Source organism: Crocodylus porosus, unplaced genomic scaffold (genome assembly GCF_001723895.1).
Source record: "Crocodylus porosus isolate Cpor-Errol unplaced genomic scaffold, CroPor_comp1, whole genome shotgun sequence".
Taxonomy (NCBI): Eukaryota; Metazoa; Chordata; order Crocodylia; family Crocodylidae; genus Crocodylus; species Crocodylus porosus.
The window spans coordinates 16,492,846-16,511,461 of record NW_017728925.1 but is presented as its reverse complement, the minus strand read 5'-3'; the positions used below and the strand labels follow the sequence as shown (position 1 = coordinate 16,511,461).

Genomic DNA, 18,616 nt, shown 5'->3' with positions numbered 1-18,616 from the left:
GCTATGGAAATTACCTCGGAGAACCACCTTTGGCCGTCGGTGAAATGCTGCCACCTCCGGGCGAAACACATAACTTGCCTGGCTGGTGAGAAGAAAACGTAAAGACAGACGAATGTGAGCGAAGCACTGTACCAACTAGTTCTGGTTCCTGCAGATGTTTCCCCTCCGATCTGCACCGCCCCAGAGTGAAGAGGTGGCCAGAGAGGTTTTGTTGAGGTGGCATTAAGTGGCATGCATGTACATACAACCCCTCCCAGGTAATTATATGTTGATGCAATATTTTGGTGCACAGAGAGATTCAGAAAGCAGGTGACTCCTCAGTCCTGCTCCCTACTCTGTCTGCAAGTTGCCGATGCCTCTGTGGTTCAACTTGCCCCTGCTCGGCTCCGAGGGACCTCTTGGGTGCGTGGCCCAGCAAGGCGCTTGCTACAAGACACTGGTCCAGGTCTCTACTCAACAGGGACCAACCAAAAGCAAGGCTGAAATGGCTCGGTCTTCAGCCGGCTTTATACCCCATGATGACACTGCTGTGAGAAGGAGCGAAGCCCGTCTCCGGTTGGTGTGCGCAGGTAGGACTCTGCTACGCGGGACATGGAGCTGGTTGGAGGAGTGCTTTCCTGTATTATGCAGCAAATTCTCATCTGCAGCAGCATGAAAGCAAAGGTGGCTATTTGCTTTGTTACAGGAGTGCAGCCTTGCCCTTCGGGAACAGGATTAGTCTCTAGCTCCGGTCCAAGAATCAGAGGAATGCGGGGAATCTTTTAAGCCGGACCATTAGGCAAACAGAGCTTAATGGGAGCCCTGAATTGACTCGAGAGGAGGTAATACCGTGGAACAGCTGGCTTTTAACTCTTGAGACAAGAGCCGATAAAGCAGGAGGAAGGTAAGTGATGCAGCACAGAATCTGGCGCCTGGCTTGGGTAGAAGGAGGAGGATTGCTCTGATTTCATTCAGGTGTGGTTTTGGGCTTTGATTACAAACGTACAGAGCCTGCGGGACAGCGAGATCCATCCCGGTGCCATAAAGGGGGGGCAGGCCTGACCGCTCTGGAGACTCGAGTCCTTTCTATCCCCTGGGAGAGCACAGAAACTTCCCCGCTGCCAAGGTATGTTAAACTTGAACTGCTGAAGTCAGTTTTTAGGGGCGGCTCAGTCTTCACAGCACATTCAGTCCCTGCCGCGTGCCACCCGTCGGCTCTCCCCAGCCAGGTCTGTGATGCCGGGGTGAGTACAACAGCCCAGTACGACGGCAGGCAAAGGGGGCCACGTCTTTCTTTCATGATGCCATTGGAAAGTCGACTAAATGACCCCCAACATCGTCCCACGCCAGGCCGTATCACATAATCACACAACTGCAAGGCAGCTTGCGTGTCTGCCGGTATAAATCTGAGGTGGCAGAAACAGGCCGTTCTGGATGTGTTATGAAACTGAGGTCCTGCTGCTGCTTCTCATGAATATGCTCATGGCTCCTTCTTGCAAGACCAGGGGTTATCCCAGGGCCCAGTCCCTCTACTTACATTAAGCACTGAAACATTCACAGTGCCTGAAAAGAAGTCGGTAGTGGACACAGAGGGGCCTTGGCGCATGCACCCTCTAACCCTACTAATGCTTCTCTTCCCTGGTGAAATCCCTGCCAGGTCGGACTTCCAGGTTCAACCCAAACACCCTCCTGTTTCCCGTAAGGTGACAGGAGCAAGCCGGCCTCCAGAAGTAAGATGTACTCTTGCTTATTAATGCATCTGATATAAGTGACTAAATACTGCTCCATAACTTACACTGTAGCAGACCAAACCTATTACAAGCAGTCGATCCTATTAAAACCTGAACGTCTCTCTGCACTGCCAGGCTCTGTCAGGGTGAAAAGTGTTTGTTTCAGACACCCTTTGTCTTCCCATCCCAGCTTTCTCCTCTGCCCAGTGGAGCTTGTTTGTACGGTCTGGGCCCCTTTCCCAAAGGCTGCATAGCCAGCACTCGGGATGTCTATCTGGTTTTGAATGTTGCCCTGGATTTTGGTGCACCTGCCGGAGCCTGATCTGCTTTCATTTGGGAAACAGGACTGAAGGTCTGCAGGACTACCTTCTTTCTTTAGCTTCAGTCCTCCTCCTGCAAGAAAGACGGCCAGATGGGGTGGCCAGCAGCCTCCCGGGTGCCAGCCAGAAAAGCCACAGAGCCTCCGTGGCCCTGATCCTTCCCAACTCCGGACCCAAGCCCCAGCTCTTCCCATGTCCCGTGTGGCAGCCCCTCTGTGGAGCGCAGGTTCACGCAGACACGGGGTGTTCATTAATCTGTATTTCAAGCAGGTCTTCACTTCTATCCCAAACGCCAAGCGTGTGTGCTACCAACAACCCCCAGGGAAGCTCTGCTTCCTTCCTTGCGTCTGTGCCGCTCCCACCTGCGCTCAACAGAGAACAGACCGGCAAAGCAAACCTCTTCTATTCCTCCCAGGAAGGAAAAGCCGGACAGGTACGTGTCCTGAGAAGGATAATCAAGCGGTCCGTTCCAACTATTTGTCTGGGACGCCTTCTTCAATCCATTTTAAATAGAGAGGGTTTCCTTGGTCAATGGGCAGGCTGATAAATTCAGGAATTTCAAAAGGATGCACAGATCTGAAACAGAAAACACCCCCCCCCATGTGATTAATCATCCCTGTTGCAGAAACAGGCTCCATCTTACAGTCTCAAGAGGTTTCAATTCAGAGCAGGATGTGCCAGCCTCGGACTAGAGCACTGGCATGAACTTCAAAGCACTTTGGTGGCCCTTTTCATCATTTAATTAGATTTTTGCTTGGACTTTTGGGTTCAGCATGGCAGGAGAAACTGCCAGGCTGCAACATACCAGCGTCCCACGTGCCGTCTCTGATGACCAGCGCTAGATCATTCAGAAGATGCAAAATAACCAGCCCTATAGTACATAGTTATAGGATAACCTGTCTTAAAGGAAAGTCTTCGTCCTGTCCCCAAGAGTTAAGCCTTGAGCAAGAGGGTGGCCAAGTCTCCCTAACCTTTATTTAATTCCTTTTGTAGCCAGATGTTCTTGTTATCCATATAAACAGCAAATATAGATACTTAAATATACAGCTAAGATCTGGGTAACTCAGTTGTTCTCGACCCCATGGATACCTTGTGACCATGAACTGCACAAGCCAGCTGCAGGTACTTGGTGAAATGCAGCCCAAACTGCTCAGTTTCTCACACTTTTACACTGAGCCCATCAATCTCCCCTGATTGCAGCACAAAAGCTGAAGGCCTCTCATGTCAATGGACCACAGAGACTCTTTTGAAGGACGTGGGCTCCATGTCAACCCGAAAGCCGCTGGATTGTTCCTGCCAGCGCAATCCTTGAACTGCTATGGTGCCCATGCTGTGTTTGGTCTTATTTGGCGTATGCCGAAGCAGAAAAGATCAAGGATTTTCTGACAACCTACTGTTGTGTCTAGAGAGGAAACAGCTTTTCCCTCTCTCTGGTTGAGTTAGGCACAGCAGATTTAGAGGAGACTGAAAAAAGGGCGGCCACGCTGAGCAGGAACCTTACCTGACATACTCTGATAACTCGGGGATTTTCGATGTCCTCGTTTTCACCAACTGTAAAAGAAAGAGAGAACCTGGAGCAGCTGAATTGTTCACACCACGCCAGCCCCTACTGCTGAGGCCTCTGCTTTAAGGCTTCCTGGGGAAGTGCAGTCCCTTAGGAAGTCTCATGGCAATATTATGACATATGCAAATGATTCAAATAATGCTGGACAGTCAGGAAGGAGAAAGAAGCATGACTTTGTGCATGAGGCTCTGCAACGGGACGCTGGAGCTGTGGGTTCAGTTCCCAGCTCCCACTGTGTGGCCTCAGGCACATCGCTCGCTCTTTCCATACCTCAGTTCTCCACCTGTAAACGGGGAGATGAAGATAGCTCTGTCTTGCCTGCTTAGACTGTTAATTACTCAGATGAGGGGCAGTCTTCTACCCTGCGTTCATAAAGTGCCTGGCATGCTGGCTGTCCGCCCTACCATAATGTACACGATAATGCACGTTCTTGCATTGAGTTAGAGCCATGAAGTGAGCTGGATTGAAAGCCCAGCCGAGTGCAGTACAAGTCTATGCCCCGTGGTGGATGCTGCCTGCCTGGAAGCCGGCTTTCAGCTACTGCAGCTCTTTCAGCCTGTGGCATCTCCGCTAGGGACTCCGCGACCTGAATGCACCTGTGCCCCATTTCAACAGCCACCGGACGGTAGCGATTTCGGGTCACCGCTGTCCTGGGCTGGGTCACGCTGCCGGACCTCAACAGTCCCCCAAACAGGAACGATTCCTCAACGCAGCCTATGTGACACCAGTGGGACACCTCTCACCACCATGCATCTGGGCCGGCTCAGTGGCTGGGACACTCACTAGCAGGACTTCAGTGGCTTCCTCGATTTCCCCTTTCCAAAAATACCTACATTGAAGAGAAGAGAAAGCAGCAGATATGGTAAATGCTTGCATTCCCTCTGCCCCCAGCGGGGTTTATTCTGCCTGTTCCAACCCTCTCCGCGGTCACGGCTCTTTATTGCGTGGAGTTGCACCCTACACGTGTCATGTATAGGGCTGGGGACCAGGAAGGTAACACTATGGGGCCTCATAAATGACCGCTTGCTGCAGCTCAGGGAGTTCAGAGGCTCCAGCTCCTGGTCAGTAAAAGGAGGCTATTAACACAGCTCTTCTTCCCTGGAAATGCTGTGGGACTTGGTTCACTAACATCTATAAAGCAAGCTTTAAGACCGCTGGGTGACAGGCCCAAGAGCCTCGCAGAGCATTTCTCTACTTTCAGACTTAAGGGGCAACAGCTGCCTCTGTCTCTCTCTCAAGGAAAAAGCCTGATTTTTAGCTCTGGCCATGCCTGATTCCCTTCCCAAAGCATCCCTTAGGGCCTTGGAAAGAAACAGCCTGTACAGAATTGCTAGGCTGAGACCCAAATCTTCTCTACATAGGTTTCTGTGGCTAAGAAACCTATAAGTGAATGGCTGCAGGCCAGCAGATCGTACATTTGCTCTTCTGCTCCTGATACGCAAGGGTCACCACTATGATCGTCTAGTGCAGCAGTGGTCACTTCTGCTCCTAGACATGCGTGCGTGTGGACGGGAGCGGGGAGGTCCGGCCTGATCTTGGGATGTGCTGAGCCACCCATGGGCGCTTGGCACCTCTGAGGTTTGCTGCTTATGGCTCAGACCTTGCACGGACCGTTCGCTTGTCCTCTTGAGGAAGGTTCAATACCACTCACATGGATGAGGACCTTGGCAGGATGTTCACGCAGGCAGCCAGCTTCTTATCCATGATGGCCCTATATCAAACGCAGAGGGTCAGTTTGAGTAACGAAGCCACAGCTACCCCATTCCCGTCACCCTCCTCTACTTTGCAGTGTAGGGCTAACCTTGGCAGAAGGCAGAGGAGAGATGAACCACCTAGATTGTGAATGGTTAACCTTGGACTGTTTTCTACTGCAAGAAGCCTCAACACCTGAAGCACAAGTTCGGGCTGTTTAATTAATCATTAAAAGAAAAACAAATGCTGACTTCCAGCTGCGGCCAGTTCAGCCTGGCTCTTGCTGGCGTAGCCTTGGCAAGGGCTCCTGTAGGCTGCTGCTCTTGTTCTCCAAAGTCCTGCTCACAGTGACAGACAGGACTGGCGTGGTGCAGATGGCAGTCTCGACTGATAACGAATGACCCCCTGCACCACCCTTACAGTGTTGCCCCCATTTTACAGGTAGGGACACTTCAGGCCTGCATTAAACCCTTTGGCTCAGGGAAGTCGGAGCTGGGAGAAGCTCCTGTCTTCTAGTCCTGTGTTCACACCATGAACGTCCTGGAACTAAACGCGCAACATGTTGGACAGGGAACGTCACGGAAAACAGCGGTGTCACTAAATGCTTCATGGCACCAACATTTTCAAAGCAAAAAGGTCATAAGAGTCTGAAACTCCAATCTGCTCCCTCCTGCCTCAAAGTTTCCTCCCTTCCTTGTGGACTAGGTTATTCCCGCGGCACTGCTGTGGGCTGCCAGAAGTGATACTTCAGCAATGAAAGAGTGTTGGAAGCAATCGAGGGGTGAATGGTAGAAGAGCATGTTTTCCAAACGCTATTTTCCAATCCCAAGAGCCTCTGTCTGTTTGGGAAGGTCTGTTGGTGTCCCTTTGGCATCCTCTGCCCGAAACCCATTTCTAAACACCATGCTCTGAAGGCATCATGCTCTTAGGCTTGTGATCTAGTGTGGGGTGGTTTGTTTTTTTCTTTTTCTTTTTTTTTTTAAACTCTGGCCTCCTGCGGTGCATTTGATATGCGGTGCTTTGGCGAGGCAAACACACAACTCGCAGCCCTTACCTTGGGTCGAAGCTCTGACCCTGACATCCCAGACAAGGAGGTAGGATTGAATTGTGCAAGACCTAACACTCGTGGGGCTGAGAATTAAAATTTCTTTAGCTATCGTTAACTATTTCAAACCTCCCCCCGCTATTGGAGAACACAAAACATTTCCGCTCCAAATAAACCACAAGCAGATCGTTCTTGCCTCCAGTTTATAATACAGATTGGCAGGTTTCATAATACTCCGGTATTACTTACTGAATCTTTCCTCCTTACAAGAGGATTTTGTCATCTGCTGTGAAAGGCAGGTTCAGAAGAGTGTGCGTATGTCAGGATATCCTGCCCCTAAAAGCAACTGGACCCTGTACAAATACGTGACAACACATGGAGACAGCCAGGCCAGGGTGCTAATACACAGTTATGAAATATAGGCCAACGTGACCCGCAAGGGCTATTTACGTAGCCTAAGTTCCCATTTGGATACGCATAAGCTTTGTTTGAATCCTTCCTATTAGGCCTGCTTTCTACGTCTATTTATAGACCGGGTTTTCCATGCTCTGCAGCTAATGCCATAAGACGGGCGGGCCCGGTACCATTATCCCAACCACACAAAGCCACAGGCTAGCCAGTGCTACGGTGTGTGGAAAGAAAAGGGTGGGTGCTCCTGCATGCTACCCTGTGGGCAGCTGGTAAATCTGGAAAGGGGTAGGCAATAAGAAAAAGTTTGGGAACCTGTGGCCTATAAAGTGCCAATCCACCCTGCCTGCTGCCTGACTTCAGACTGACATGGCTGACTACTTCTCTCTGTCCTTTTAAAGGATCATTTAAAGCTTTTCTGGCTCATACAGCTCAAATATTTCTTTTTCTATACTTCATGGTCCAAGTGGTAACAAAATTTTCCAGGAGATAACCAGCCTCCAGACAGTACGGCGATGCAGTTTTCCACGCTTCACTTTTATGCTTGCTGACAAATGTTCAGACACGAGCGATTGGCACAAAAAAACCCAACAAGTTGCATCTTCTCAGCGGGTTGTTTTTTTTAACAAGATGCTGGGAATTTGCAACAGCATGTTACCCAGCTGAATAGTTTGCTTTGGGGAGCATAAAAACCCGACTCTCCGGATGTTTCAGTTCCGGGTGATTGCTGCTGAAATGAAAATGATAACGCTGCACTTCCTAGAGGCCTGCGTATATAGTAAATGAATCTGTGCACAAGGCAGTACAGTGGGAGAAAGCTGGACGTCCAGCTCTTTTTTGCCAGGTAGTCCCTTAAACCAGGCTACGGTACAAAATCCAAAGATCTTGCATTATAAGCCCGATCCGAAGCCCAACAGGCTTCTTTTTCATTGATGCTAATGGGCTTTAGATCCAGTTTTAGATTAACTGACACATCTTACAGCAGTAAAACTGATCTCCTGTTCCCCTCCACTACAATACATTAAACTTGAATCTATATTTTGATAGTATTAGCATTGCATTAGCACTGACCTTTCTTTTGATGCTCAAAGGGACTCTTAAAAAGTTTCAGGGTGGGAAAAACCTACAACAAGAATGGTCCCGATGGAGAAGCAACTTGTGGAGTCACTAGCCTGGCACCTCACTGGAGAGGATGCAGGGCGTGATGAGATTAGTGCAGTGGGAAGAGACTCAGAGCTGTGGATTTTATTGCAGAAAGCCAAACACAGCCCCTTGCAGCTGCAAGGGAGCAGCTCCATCCTGCTGCCTGCTGCCTGCAGCCTGTGCTGTAATGGACTCGGCTGGAATTACTTAATGCATTTCTTTTGCATAGGAACTCGATAACTGGGAAAACGGTGCTTTTAATTAACATCAAATGGAAAGGAAAATCAAAAGAAATCAAGCAAATTGTGTAGGAAGCAAGCCCTCAGCAGAGAATAGAGAAGGAAAAGGATGTCGGTGTGACATTCTGTCTTCAGATTTGGTGACATACAATCTCTTATTTTTCCAACTACAAACACTTGTTGTAACAGGATCTATATAATGGGTGGGGACGTGCAGACCCTGCCGTAGGGAAAAAAAAATCAACTTTCTGTTGAAAAACTAAACACCTGGAAAAAGTTGGCCACTTACTACTAAAAATGAAAATATTTTCAGCCCAAATCCAACATTTTCAGTTGATCAAGTTTTTCATTTTTCAGGGAGACATTAAAAAAAAAATAAAAAGAGTTTTGGGACTGAGGTCAGGATTAATAGGAAAGAGGGGGCTGGAAGTTGAAGCCTTCTGTTAAATCACACAGCAGGCAAAGCATGAAGATAACAAATGTGTTATGAATCTTCTTGTTTCTGACCAGTATCAGCCAACTGATTGGGGCTGGGAAAGGAAGATGCTTTGTCTGTGGGCAGCCTTTCACCTTCCTCTGAAGCAGCTGGTGCTGGACGCTGCAGAATTCAGGATCCTGGAAGAGAAGGGCCTCTTGGCCTACCTGATGAGCAAAGCCTTTACTTCTCAGCTTGACTTCTCTAACGACTCTGTTACAGAAAGAGCGCAAGCGATGCATTTGATACCTTCCTGGTGAGCATGAAGTCACTGCCCTTCCAATAATCACTTAACACAGGAGTATTAGGAGGATTAGTGACTTACTATTCTTGGTGGCATTGCTGGTTCTCTCCTAATGAACGGAGATTATGGAACCCAGGGACGCTGGGGGAAATGCATCTGTTGTAATGAGATGACGATGGGCTGTTGAAAACACCTGCAATAATGCATGATTTTTTGGGGCTGGTTATTTTCTCCCAGCCTTACAGGACAACTGACTTGCTACGTTACCCAGGCACAACGTTAAAAAGCAGAAAAGAATAGTGAGCGATGTGCACAAATACAAGGCAAAACTGAGGGCTGGTGGATGTTAAGTGTGACCACGTTTGTGCCTTTCTTGTGGAGAACGATTGATTGATTAGTGCTGAAGACTTCTCTGGTTGGTGCCATTTGGGCAGCTTCCTCATGGTCTCGCCCTAAACAATGCAAATGATGATCCCATCTGAACACAACTCTGCTTCCCAAATCAAATGCCTGCGAAGATGCAAGATTTACATTCTGTAAAGATTGGGAGATTTCATTTCTAGGCACGTACATGCTTCATAGAAGATAGATCGGGCTAGAGCTAATGAGTATGCCCAAAGCCTGTGTTTATCAGCAGCTGAGCTCTCCCTGAAAAGTGTGAAACCCGTTTCTTCCTTTACAATCATTAGATACCTTCATTGCAACAAAGCCTTGGAACAGGTACTCCAGCAATCCCCAGAAGAGAGGAGGAAACACACTGCCAGAAGGAAAACGACAGATTTTGGGGAAAATAAACATTGATCCATTGAACCAGTCATTACAACCTGTTGTTACCTAATTCAATCCCCCTGAACTCATTTGAAATAAGGAATAACAAGAAAAACATGAACAAAATGCATGTAGATCTTAGGAGTGGGTGTGCACTGCCGGGGGTGACTGCTTTTTTTCTTTTCCCCCCTCTCCCTTTCCTAACAGAGAAGGAACAAAGAGCAGAGCATGTCTGCAGAGCTATGAACACAATATATTTTAAGGGATTAAATGATCTTTTCACTAGTGATGCACAGTTATCCTTTTCTTCACACGTATCGAGTAATACCAATATTATCTACTTTGAGGGGGTTTTTTGCCATGCTTGACACAGTTGCAGTATTTAGGATGACACAAAACCCCTTTCAGGAGCCTGGTGGTTCTTGAATAGCTGTTTGGGAACAGTCGGCTATTGCAGAGGGTGGGGAGAGTTGTTGGCAAGCAGAGCGTTAGCAGGAAACTTAATGATCCACTGTCAACATTGCGTCAGTCCACACAGTCGCACTACTCTGAACAGGCCATCTATTCAGCCGCTAAGTTAGGAGTCTGTGACATCTATCTTGCAGACTATGAAAACCAAAAACCAGCCAGATGGATCTGAAACCCCCACTATTCAAAACTAACTGGGATGTGAGTTTCAGATATGGAGTTACAGATTATTTCCCATTTTGTACCTTGGGGTTTTTTTTAATCAGTCATAACCTTTTACCCCTGCGATAGCTAGCCTCCTTCCATGGAAAAACAGCAGAAATGACCCCCGTCTCCAGGAGACTTGCTGGAGTCCCCGTCACGGCCGTCCGTTTTAGGGTAGAACTTGTGTGTGGGGTATTCTGGTTGCATCAGCCTCTAGTTAGCTGTTTCTTCGGTTACAAGACTTTTTTTTTTGGTGAGGCTGCTTGAGTAAGTAGGATATCGGAGCCGGAGATGCAATTCTTGTTTTAGTGAAAAAGTTTGTGGAGGAGATCAGCAGGGCAACGTTTCCTGAAGGTGATCAGACTCTACGCGTGTCTAATCTCCCGCAGTCATTTGTACCGTAACCAGAGCCCCGTAACCCAGATTTCTCAAGGCATTTGTGATCTGCATTGTGTCAAAGGACTGCAGCTGCTTCACTGGGTCACAATGACAAACTGCAGTCTGGTCTTTAATATACCTGAGGCTTGATCCATGAGTTGCTTCAGTGATAAAGGCCAGGGTCTTAAACTGGCCCCTAACAGTGGTTACATCTACACGTTGATTAATGCACAGTAGTGACTGGGATGTATGTGGTAGCCATGCTGGTCTGAGACAAAAAGAAATGCAAAAATCTAGAATTCCTGGTTCCAAAATGATACCTTTTATTAGGCCAACTGAGAAATTGTAAAAAAAAATACATTGCAAAAAAATATTTTTTTTGCAATTTCTCAGTTGGTCTAATAAAAGGTATCATTTTGGGACCAAGAGTCCTAGATTTTTGCAGTCCAGTAGTTACTGTGCATTTAATTTGGTACTTGCTTAGTGAAGTACTAAGTAAATGAACAGTAACTAGAGCTACCTTGCCATGATGCCAGCGAACGCCTTTTTAGTGATGCTACTGCACTGTAGCGTATTAGCACTGTCTTCGCTGTGACACGCTACTGCGCATTAATCATCTCATGTAGACGCACCCGGTGATGAAAAAACAGTAGGACTTGAAAACAGATTTGATGTGCTCAAGGTGGCAGAGACTGTAGGGAAAAAGCATGATGGTGCAGCTGGGCTGATTTTCGTTTTCATTGAGAAAGTAGAATAGAGGGGGTCATTTAAGTGTGAGAAATGAGGGCATCGAGTGGAGAGGAGGGGGAAGACCCTCAATCCCCAGATTAATATAACATCAAAGAAACAAAGCTCTTCATAACAACCAGCCTTTGACTTATTTTCACACAAAAACTGAAAATAGCATGGTACCTTGCAATATCCTTTGCAATTTGTTCATTGGGGCAGTTGATGAAAGCGATGGAGTGGGCTCCAGAGGTGTAGCTGCCAGTGACTGCAGAGTGCACCTGAAGGGCCAGACTTTTCAGCACTGGGTACATCAGCAAAGACAGAGACACGACCTAAAATGCAAAAGGCAGGGTGAATAAAGTCAGCAAAATGAACTCCCCAGATGCTGGTTTTGTAAAATATTAGCATTTACAGACACAAGACTCAAGTCTCCCTACTGGAATAATGGTAATTGTTTAACCAAATCTATGTCGAAACCACATAAACGTCCCCAGGGTGGGTTTAATCCAGTTTTGCAAGACTTTGTACAGTGGAAATGAAGATAATCAGAGCTCTGCTAGAAGGAATTGCTACTCCTCTACTGCTGTCAAGCTGGGAGGAGCGCACAGAATCCTGTCTGCACTGGAGGGAACATCTGGCACCGGGTCCAGCTCGACATGAAGCGGCTTTGATCCAGGGGTTGGAAGCAAAGTGAGAAAGAAGCAGCGTGCTGTAAACTTGGACTCCAGCTCAGTCAACATATGGATCTGTGAAACCTGTAACAAGCTGTGTCACTCTCGAATTGGCCGTGTCAGCCACAAATGGATTCATCAGGCATCCGATTAGACCTCTTACGCATACGGCATGATCCAGAGGGCGGACGGTCGCCTGCTGCTGAGAAGAGTACAAGCATATTTACAGCACTGGACCCTGTAAATAATACACCCAGCGTCTGCAGCTATTTCTGCTACAAGAACTAAGCGAAAGAGCAAGTAAACTGGAACCCAGCTCCCGCAATGTTCAGCTGTTTGTTCAGCTTCGTGGGCCAAATTCCCTCTGGAGTAACTGCATCTGGTTCGTGGAGCTACTCCATGAATACACTTGGCTGAGTGTATTTGGCAAAGTTGGAAGGACATTGTCAACCCCACCTAAAACTAAAAGAAAGGTTGCCAAAGGTTTTGAATATTTTCAGTTATATCTCTGTTGCAGAGTTTGAAACCCAGACAGTTCAGCACTGGGAACCTGGAAGTAAAATGGAGCATGAATGTTACATAACAAGTAAATCTGCACCTTTATCAAGCTGGTGAGGGTTCAAGTGGGGCATTCAGAATTAGAGGAAGCTTATGAAACCATTTGGGGCTCGGTGACTTGTCCGAGGTCACGCGGGGAGTTAGTTACTCCTGGCGCAGGCATGGAAACCAGCTTTCCCAGCTCTCCATCTGGTGCTTCATGGTATAGGATGAAATAACAGCTAACGACAGCCAGCAAGGAGAGGCAGCTCGAGTGACAGACCCTGCTAGTCTGCGAATGCAATAAGTCCAGCCAGCGTGGGCCTGGCCTTGATCTGGGATTAATCATGTTTGTTCATTCCTGATACTGCCCAGTTGGGGGGCTTGCCCCATGGCTTTGAAAAGGGGTCTGCACTGGCTAGATGGTTTGCAAGGGGGGAAGGAGTGGGTGGAAAACAAAACTGCCGGAGGGTTTGATGGTTTTGTTGCCTGTGACCGTGTTTTGAAAATGCTTGGCACCGAGTCCCCAAAGGCCAATTATAGGTATCAGGCCAGGCAACTCTAAAGGAGTCGGGGACAGGTTCCAGGGTGGAGAGAGAGACTCCATCAAGGAGAAGGAAATCCTCTCTCCTCTCCCCCCCATTCAAACGGTGCATCCTTCATATCCTGGGAAATCCTGCTTTTGGTGAAAATCATGTTGGTGCTGCATTCTGGTTTCCAGGGCCAGGCTAGGACACAGGTCCTCGAAGGCCCCGGCTTATTGTCCAGGGTTTTGGCATCATATAGTTCCTTCAAACTGCGAAATCTGGCATCCACAGCTATGAAGAAAAGCTTGAAAATATCATTTTCAACATTCATTTTCAACGTTCATCATTTCAAATGCAATGACATCTGCTGCCGGAGTCTGGAGGGAGCCGGTGGCCAAGCCTCTGGGAGAAGAGTGAACTCCGGGTGCCAGAAAGAGAAGGATGCATTGGATCCACCGTGTCAATATACCTTCCCTGTCGTGGCAGACCCTGACTCGATTAAATCTATGAAACAACATTCTGCCTTTATTCATAGTTTATTAACAACTAGGCGCTTTTATGTGGCACCACCTAATTCCCGGCAAAAGTCATTTGTAATCTTTCACATAGACCTATAATACTGAAACTCCACAAATGCTGCCGCTTAAGAATTTGTTCAGAAAAAAACATCTTGGCATGGAAAAGCATCGCATCTCAAGGCTTCGTGAGATTTCATCAGCCACATTTAGCAAAGAAAAAGACTCTGCTCCCTCTTTTCGCTTCACCTTGAAGTGCAACAGTAAATGCATCTCAAGAGATGCTTTCCTTTGTATCATGTATCTGGCTCTTGCACTTCTAAAGTGATAAAAGGATTTTCATAAGACTAAGGGTACAAAGCGTTCCTCCCCCCCATCCCTACCCTCCTCCTGGCCTCAGAAAGACCTCGCATTAATGGACAAATGTCGTGGGCTTTTTGTTTTCCGTATGCTTTACTGTAACAGGGTCTTTTCTCCCATCAACTCTTTGCAGCCTGGAAAATTATTGATTCTTTATCTGACTTGTCTCCTATTCACTCCATTGTAATGCATTTCACTCCAGGAAACACCGCTGGTTATTGTAGGGTTACAGTCAATACTTCTTAGCACTTCTAGCACTCTTAAGGCATTTTAAAAACAAGAACTAACTAATCACAAATGCTGCATTGCTGGTTATGAGACAAAAGGACGACAGTGTGGTCACAGATACCGTATCTTCCAAAGAGCAGTATTTCAGCCCCTGCAAAAATACATACCTTGTTCTGTTCATCAAGGTAATTATTAACTGTCAGGAGGCTCTTTGTGCAGCGCATGAGGCTAGCCCTGTGAGCAACAAATAATGCAAGCTTTACAGCTCCCCTCGCTTTCCCTGACAGTAATCAGTCATGAAATTTGGTGCTTCTGCAAAACCGTTTTGCCTCGGGCTGGTGCAAGAAATAATGGGCTGCAAACTCTGAGCGTGGTGGTTTGAAGCCTGGAACCTGAAATCCAACACCGCAGTAATGAGAAGGTAAATGTCTCTAGCTGAAGAATATGGATCAGAAAAGTGATGGTGAAATCCAGGAGGGTTTCTAACGCGGGTCAGTCTTGCCACTTGGGTTTGGTTTTGTTGCCAAACCCAAACTGGGATTCTTTCTGAATCTGATCCCCCCCCTCCAGTGTTTGCCGAGCCAGCCAGAAACAAACATTTCCTGCAGCCACGAGAGCAACAAGTCCTCCCCAAGAATGAAAGGAGCTCTTTAAATCCTGCCTCACAGTCTGTGCAAAGGAGGGAGTGAGCATGCAGCCAAGAGGATATTTCCCACGTGTGTTTCCTTCTCTCAATCCATCCCCCACCCTGTGAGCTCCTCTAGAAAACTATTTCTCAGGGCTGGGATCGCCTGGATCCCTGCAATTCGCATTGGATGGACTGGACCTCCAGCACCTCCTGGGACATTTCTATGGTAAGAAGTTGCCCCTGAGACTGTCCCCTCTGCCTGCTGCTAAGAACATCTTGGCAGCATGATGTGAGATTTTGGGTAGGGGTGGAAGAAGGCTTTGAAAATGGGTTCAGGTTTGGCAAGAACGGTGTATATATATTTTGCCCCCCGCCCCCCAATTAAAAATCTTTGCAGCACAGTTTTGCTGCCTGCATTTGGATCCTTTGCAGGGCTCAGCTAGTGCAGAGATGTCCCAGATGCCCTTGCCCCTGGTCCCAGGGGGAGCCTATGGCTTGCAAATGGGGGGCCAGGAGGAAGGGGGGTCACCTACCAGCAGCAAAGTGAAGCATCCCGGGCGGGAGCAGCTCTGGACAGCCGGCACCTGGCAGCGCTGGGAGAGCCAGTCCATTTTCATCCTGCACCCCCTGGCAGCATGCAGCCTGCCCGGGCTGCCCTCCTCCACCTGCCGGGGCTGGCAGCAGCTTGCAGAGCTGCTGAGACTCCTCCTCCTCTCCCTGCCAGGAGGGACTGGTACCCGCCTGCTCCCAGCCTGCTTGCTTGGCACCCTCCCTTGCCTGCCCACCCTCCCCCCGGATTTGCACAGTGCAGAGAGGGCTTAGAAAGGTCTGGAGAAGATGTGCACATAGATCCCTTTGCTTTGGTGCCCGCATGGATCGTTATCTAGGGACACTTTCTTGTGCAGGCGATAGAAGCAGGTCCATGCACCACTTCAGCTGTGGGCAGGTTCTTGTGCATGGGATGAGGGGCATGGGAGGCAAGTGGTAAAAGGAAAGGCTGCAAGAAGGAGGGTTTTTTTCTCATCTGGAGAAGAGAAGAGGTGAGGGGGGGATTTGATATTAGTCTTCAGATGCAAGAGGGGTGATTACAGAAGGGATGGAGATGGGCTTTTCTTCTGTGGCTGTAGGGGCAGGACTAGGACCAGGACTAGAAGCAGCAGCAGCATGATGCAGCTGGGAAAGTTGAGATGGGAGATGAGGATCTTAAAGCCCTGGCTGGGATGATGGAGTTGGGGCTGGTCCTGCTTTATTTGGGATGTTTTATTTGGGAGTTATCTTGTCTGGGGCAGGGGGCTGGATTAGATCAGCGGTTCTCAACCTTTTTTGTACCAGGACCCATTGGTAAACATCAGTGGCCAGTCCCGACCCAGTGCCCCTCACTCCCAACCCTCTGCCCCCCACCCCCAGGCACTGGCCCCCCGGTGTGTGTGTGTGGGGGGGTATATGTGGGGCAGGGGGCCCCCAAGCAGCCCCTTGCAGGCTGGAAGTCTGCCTGCCTGCAAGGACAAAAACCAGTCTCCCACAACTTTCTCCTTTAACGGAGAATCCATTTTTAAAGTTTGTTCGCGACCCTTTCATGTATTCTTGACACCCACTTTTGGGCCGTGACCCACCACTTGAGAAACGCTGGATTAGATGACCGTACTTTCCTATGATCCTGTGCTCCTTCCATAGGCAGCAGCTGCCCTGACTCCAGGCTCCATGTAGGGACCAAGGTGTCTTGGCCTTTTTTTTTTTTTTTTTTTTAAGTATTCCCTCTTGTCATTTCAGCTGGGAAATACCACTGATTTCATTATTGAAACTGTGAGTGAGGCAGAGGCTCCATAAGCCTATTTAGAAGGGGGGATAGGGTAAGAGTTTATAAAATACTAAATGGCAAAGAAAAAGTCCATGGGAATGGATTCTTGAGTTTCAAAACAAGAATAAGGGGTCACAACATGAAACAAGTAGGCTGTAAGTTTAGAAGTAACACAAGGAAGTTCTTGTTCACCCAGCGTGGCATTAAAGGGTAGAGCTCATTGCCACTAGATGTGCTGGAAGCTCAGAGTTTAGTCAGATTCAAAAATAGGGACTGGACACCTTGGAGGAAAGGGGCATCAGTAGCTTATTGAGCACGGGAGCGAACAGCACCATCTCTGAATCAGAGCTTCCTAAACCTTAGGTGCTGGAGGCTGCAAGTGAGAGAGGAATAGCAGGGGCAAAACCCCTATTCAGACCCAGTTTGCTGTCCTTTTCAGCATCTGTTCTCTGCCCCTGCGGCACACAATGCTGGGCAAGGTGGACCTACCGTCTGACCCAGCAAATGGCAGATCGTATGTTCTTAATCACCGTAACCCCCAAACAGACCTGTGAGGCAGATGCATTCAATTGAAAAGATGGGAAAATGGGTGGCCAAAGAGTCACTGACTTGGACAAATCCCAATAAAGCAATCACCAGGAAATGTTAGTATGAATACATTGCAAGCCAGCATGAGCATGTTGACATTTCAGTGGGAATTAAAAATGGGCTGACAATGCACAAAAGCATTTAAAAAGACAGTCCTCAAAGCCATGTGTTCCTCTCTTTACCTGTTAATGACCTTTTTAATGCTTAAGGCCAGCAGCATAGGTTTTACAAGTCATGTGGTTCCCGTACAGTAGCATCAAAGAAACACTTTGGATTTTGCAACGCAAGAGATTTGTTTTTCCTTTTAAGTTTCCACTGTTTATTAGAAAAGATTTCTAATAGCTGGTTCTGCAGAACTGCTTTCTTTCCTTGGACAAAGCCAGTTGGAAGAAGCACGTTTTGGGGACGAAAGGACTGGAAGCAAAGAGCTGAGTTCTCCCACCTTTGCCTCTGAATTGCTGCGTGACCTTGGGTAAGTCACTTCACCTCTGCGTTGTTGTTTCTCTAGCTGCATCATGAGATGTTCTGAGACTTAATTCATCTGAAAGCACGTTGAGATCCTGGCAGGGCAGGATTATGAACATAAGCAGTATTATGAACATGGGCTCTAAAATGCTTTGACGATGTTCCTTTGAAAAATGACTGGATATGAATAGAGACATCCAAGCTAACTGACGCGTCATTACTTTACTGTAAGTTCCCTCAAGCTATTAGACAAATGTATTTGTCCACGGGTCATGGAATATTACAAGCCTTTTTGGCACAGCAGTCGGAGTCTGGATTTAGACCAAAGCTATGATTGCATTTTTGCGTACTGTCCCAGAGGATGTCTACAGCACTGAGTGGTGAACAGAGGCCAAATTACCGCTGCCGTTGTTAGCGACCTTTTGGAAATACTTAATACGATAGATCATTCAGAATGGAAACGGTCAGGTGCTTGCTCACATCCACCGGCCTGCTTACATCTCAGATGTTGGAAAATGATACGTTTTCTCCAGGAGCCAAGCCCTGCTTTCTGCAGGCGCAGACCAGTCCCACTTCTCCAGTGGGGTCAGAGAGCACGTAGACGCCGTGTCGGGAAAGGCCACACTCCTGTGTCTCATAACGAGCGCAGCAGTAACGCGGACAGACGTTGGGGCGTGTGACCCTGCTCAACAAAAGTGTCCTAAATGACAGAGCAAAGCAAGAACCCACCAATTTCCCGTCAAAAGGCAGCTTATTTTTTCCATCTAAGCACCTCAACGGTGAAAAACACCGTCCTCATCTGACTTTTATCAATGCCTGCTTGTTTCGTGGCACCGTCCACACTGTGAACGTGAATTGGGAACGGCAAAGGAAAGGCTGTTAGTTTAAAAGCATTGCTGACACGATGGCACGG

General features: G+C 47.9%; 1 protein-coding gene and 1 long non-coding RNA gene across 2 annotated transcripts; one reads left to right on the top strand and one right to left on the bottom strand.

Moving 5' to 3' along the window:
- Positions 1-297: 297 nt before the first annotated feature.
- Positions 298-15,170, top strand: LOC109314033. The gene is made up of 3 exons (XR_002102203.1): positions 298-920; positions 1,497-1,502; positions 15,158-15,170. It is a non-coding gene; the product is annotated as an uncharacterized LOC109314033 (long non-coding RNA).
- Positions 2,271-15,548, bottom strand: CUTA (cutA divalent cation tolerance homolog). The gene is made up of 6 exons (XM_019540958.1): positions 15,386-15,548; positions 11,570-11,718; positions 5,245-5,304; positions 4,377-4,422; positions 3,531-3,580; positions 2,271-2,605 (listed from the first exon to the last, which is right to left on the bottom strand). The coding sequence occupies exons 1-6, from the start codon at positions 15,467-15,469 to the stop codon at positions 2,503-2,505; spliced, it is 492 nt and encodes a 163-aa protein (XP_019396503.1). The 5' UTR covers positions 15,470-15,548; the 3' UTR covers positions 2,271-2,502.
- Between the last annotated feature and the right edge of the window lie 3,068 nt (positions 15,549-18,616).

What these genes read in the sequence shown, in the direction of transcription:
- CUTA (XM_019540958.1), bottom strand. Translation starts at nt 15,469, where the DNA reads ATGAAAATGGACTGGCTCTCCCAGCGCTGCCAGGTGCCGGCTGTCCAG. An exon ending in ATTGCAAAGGATATTGCAAG is followed by an intron (nt 5,305 to 11,569) that starts GTACCATGCTAT and finishes CGTTTGATATAG; the next exon opens with GGCCATCATGGATAAGAAGC. An exon ending in AAGCCACTGAAGTCCTGCTA is followed by an intron (nt 3,581 to 4,376) that starts GTGAGTGTCCCA and finishes TTTCTTTTACAG; the next exon opens with TTGGTGAAAACGAGGACATC.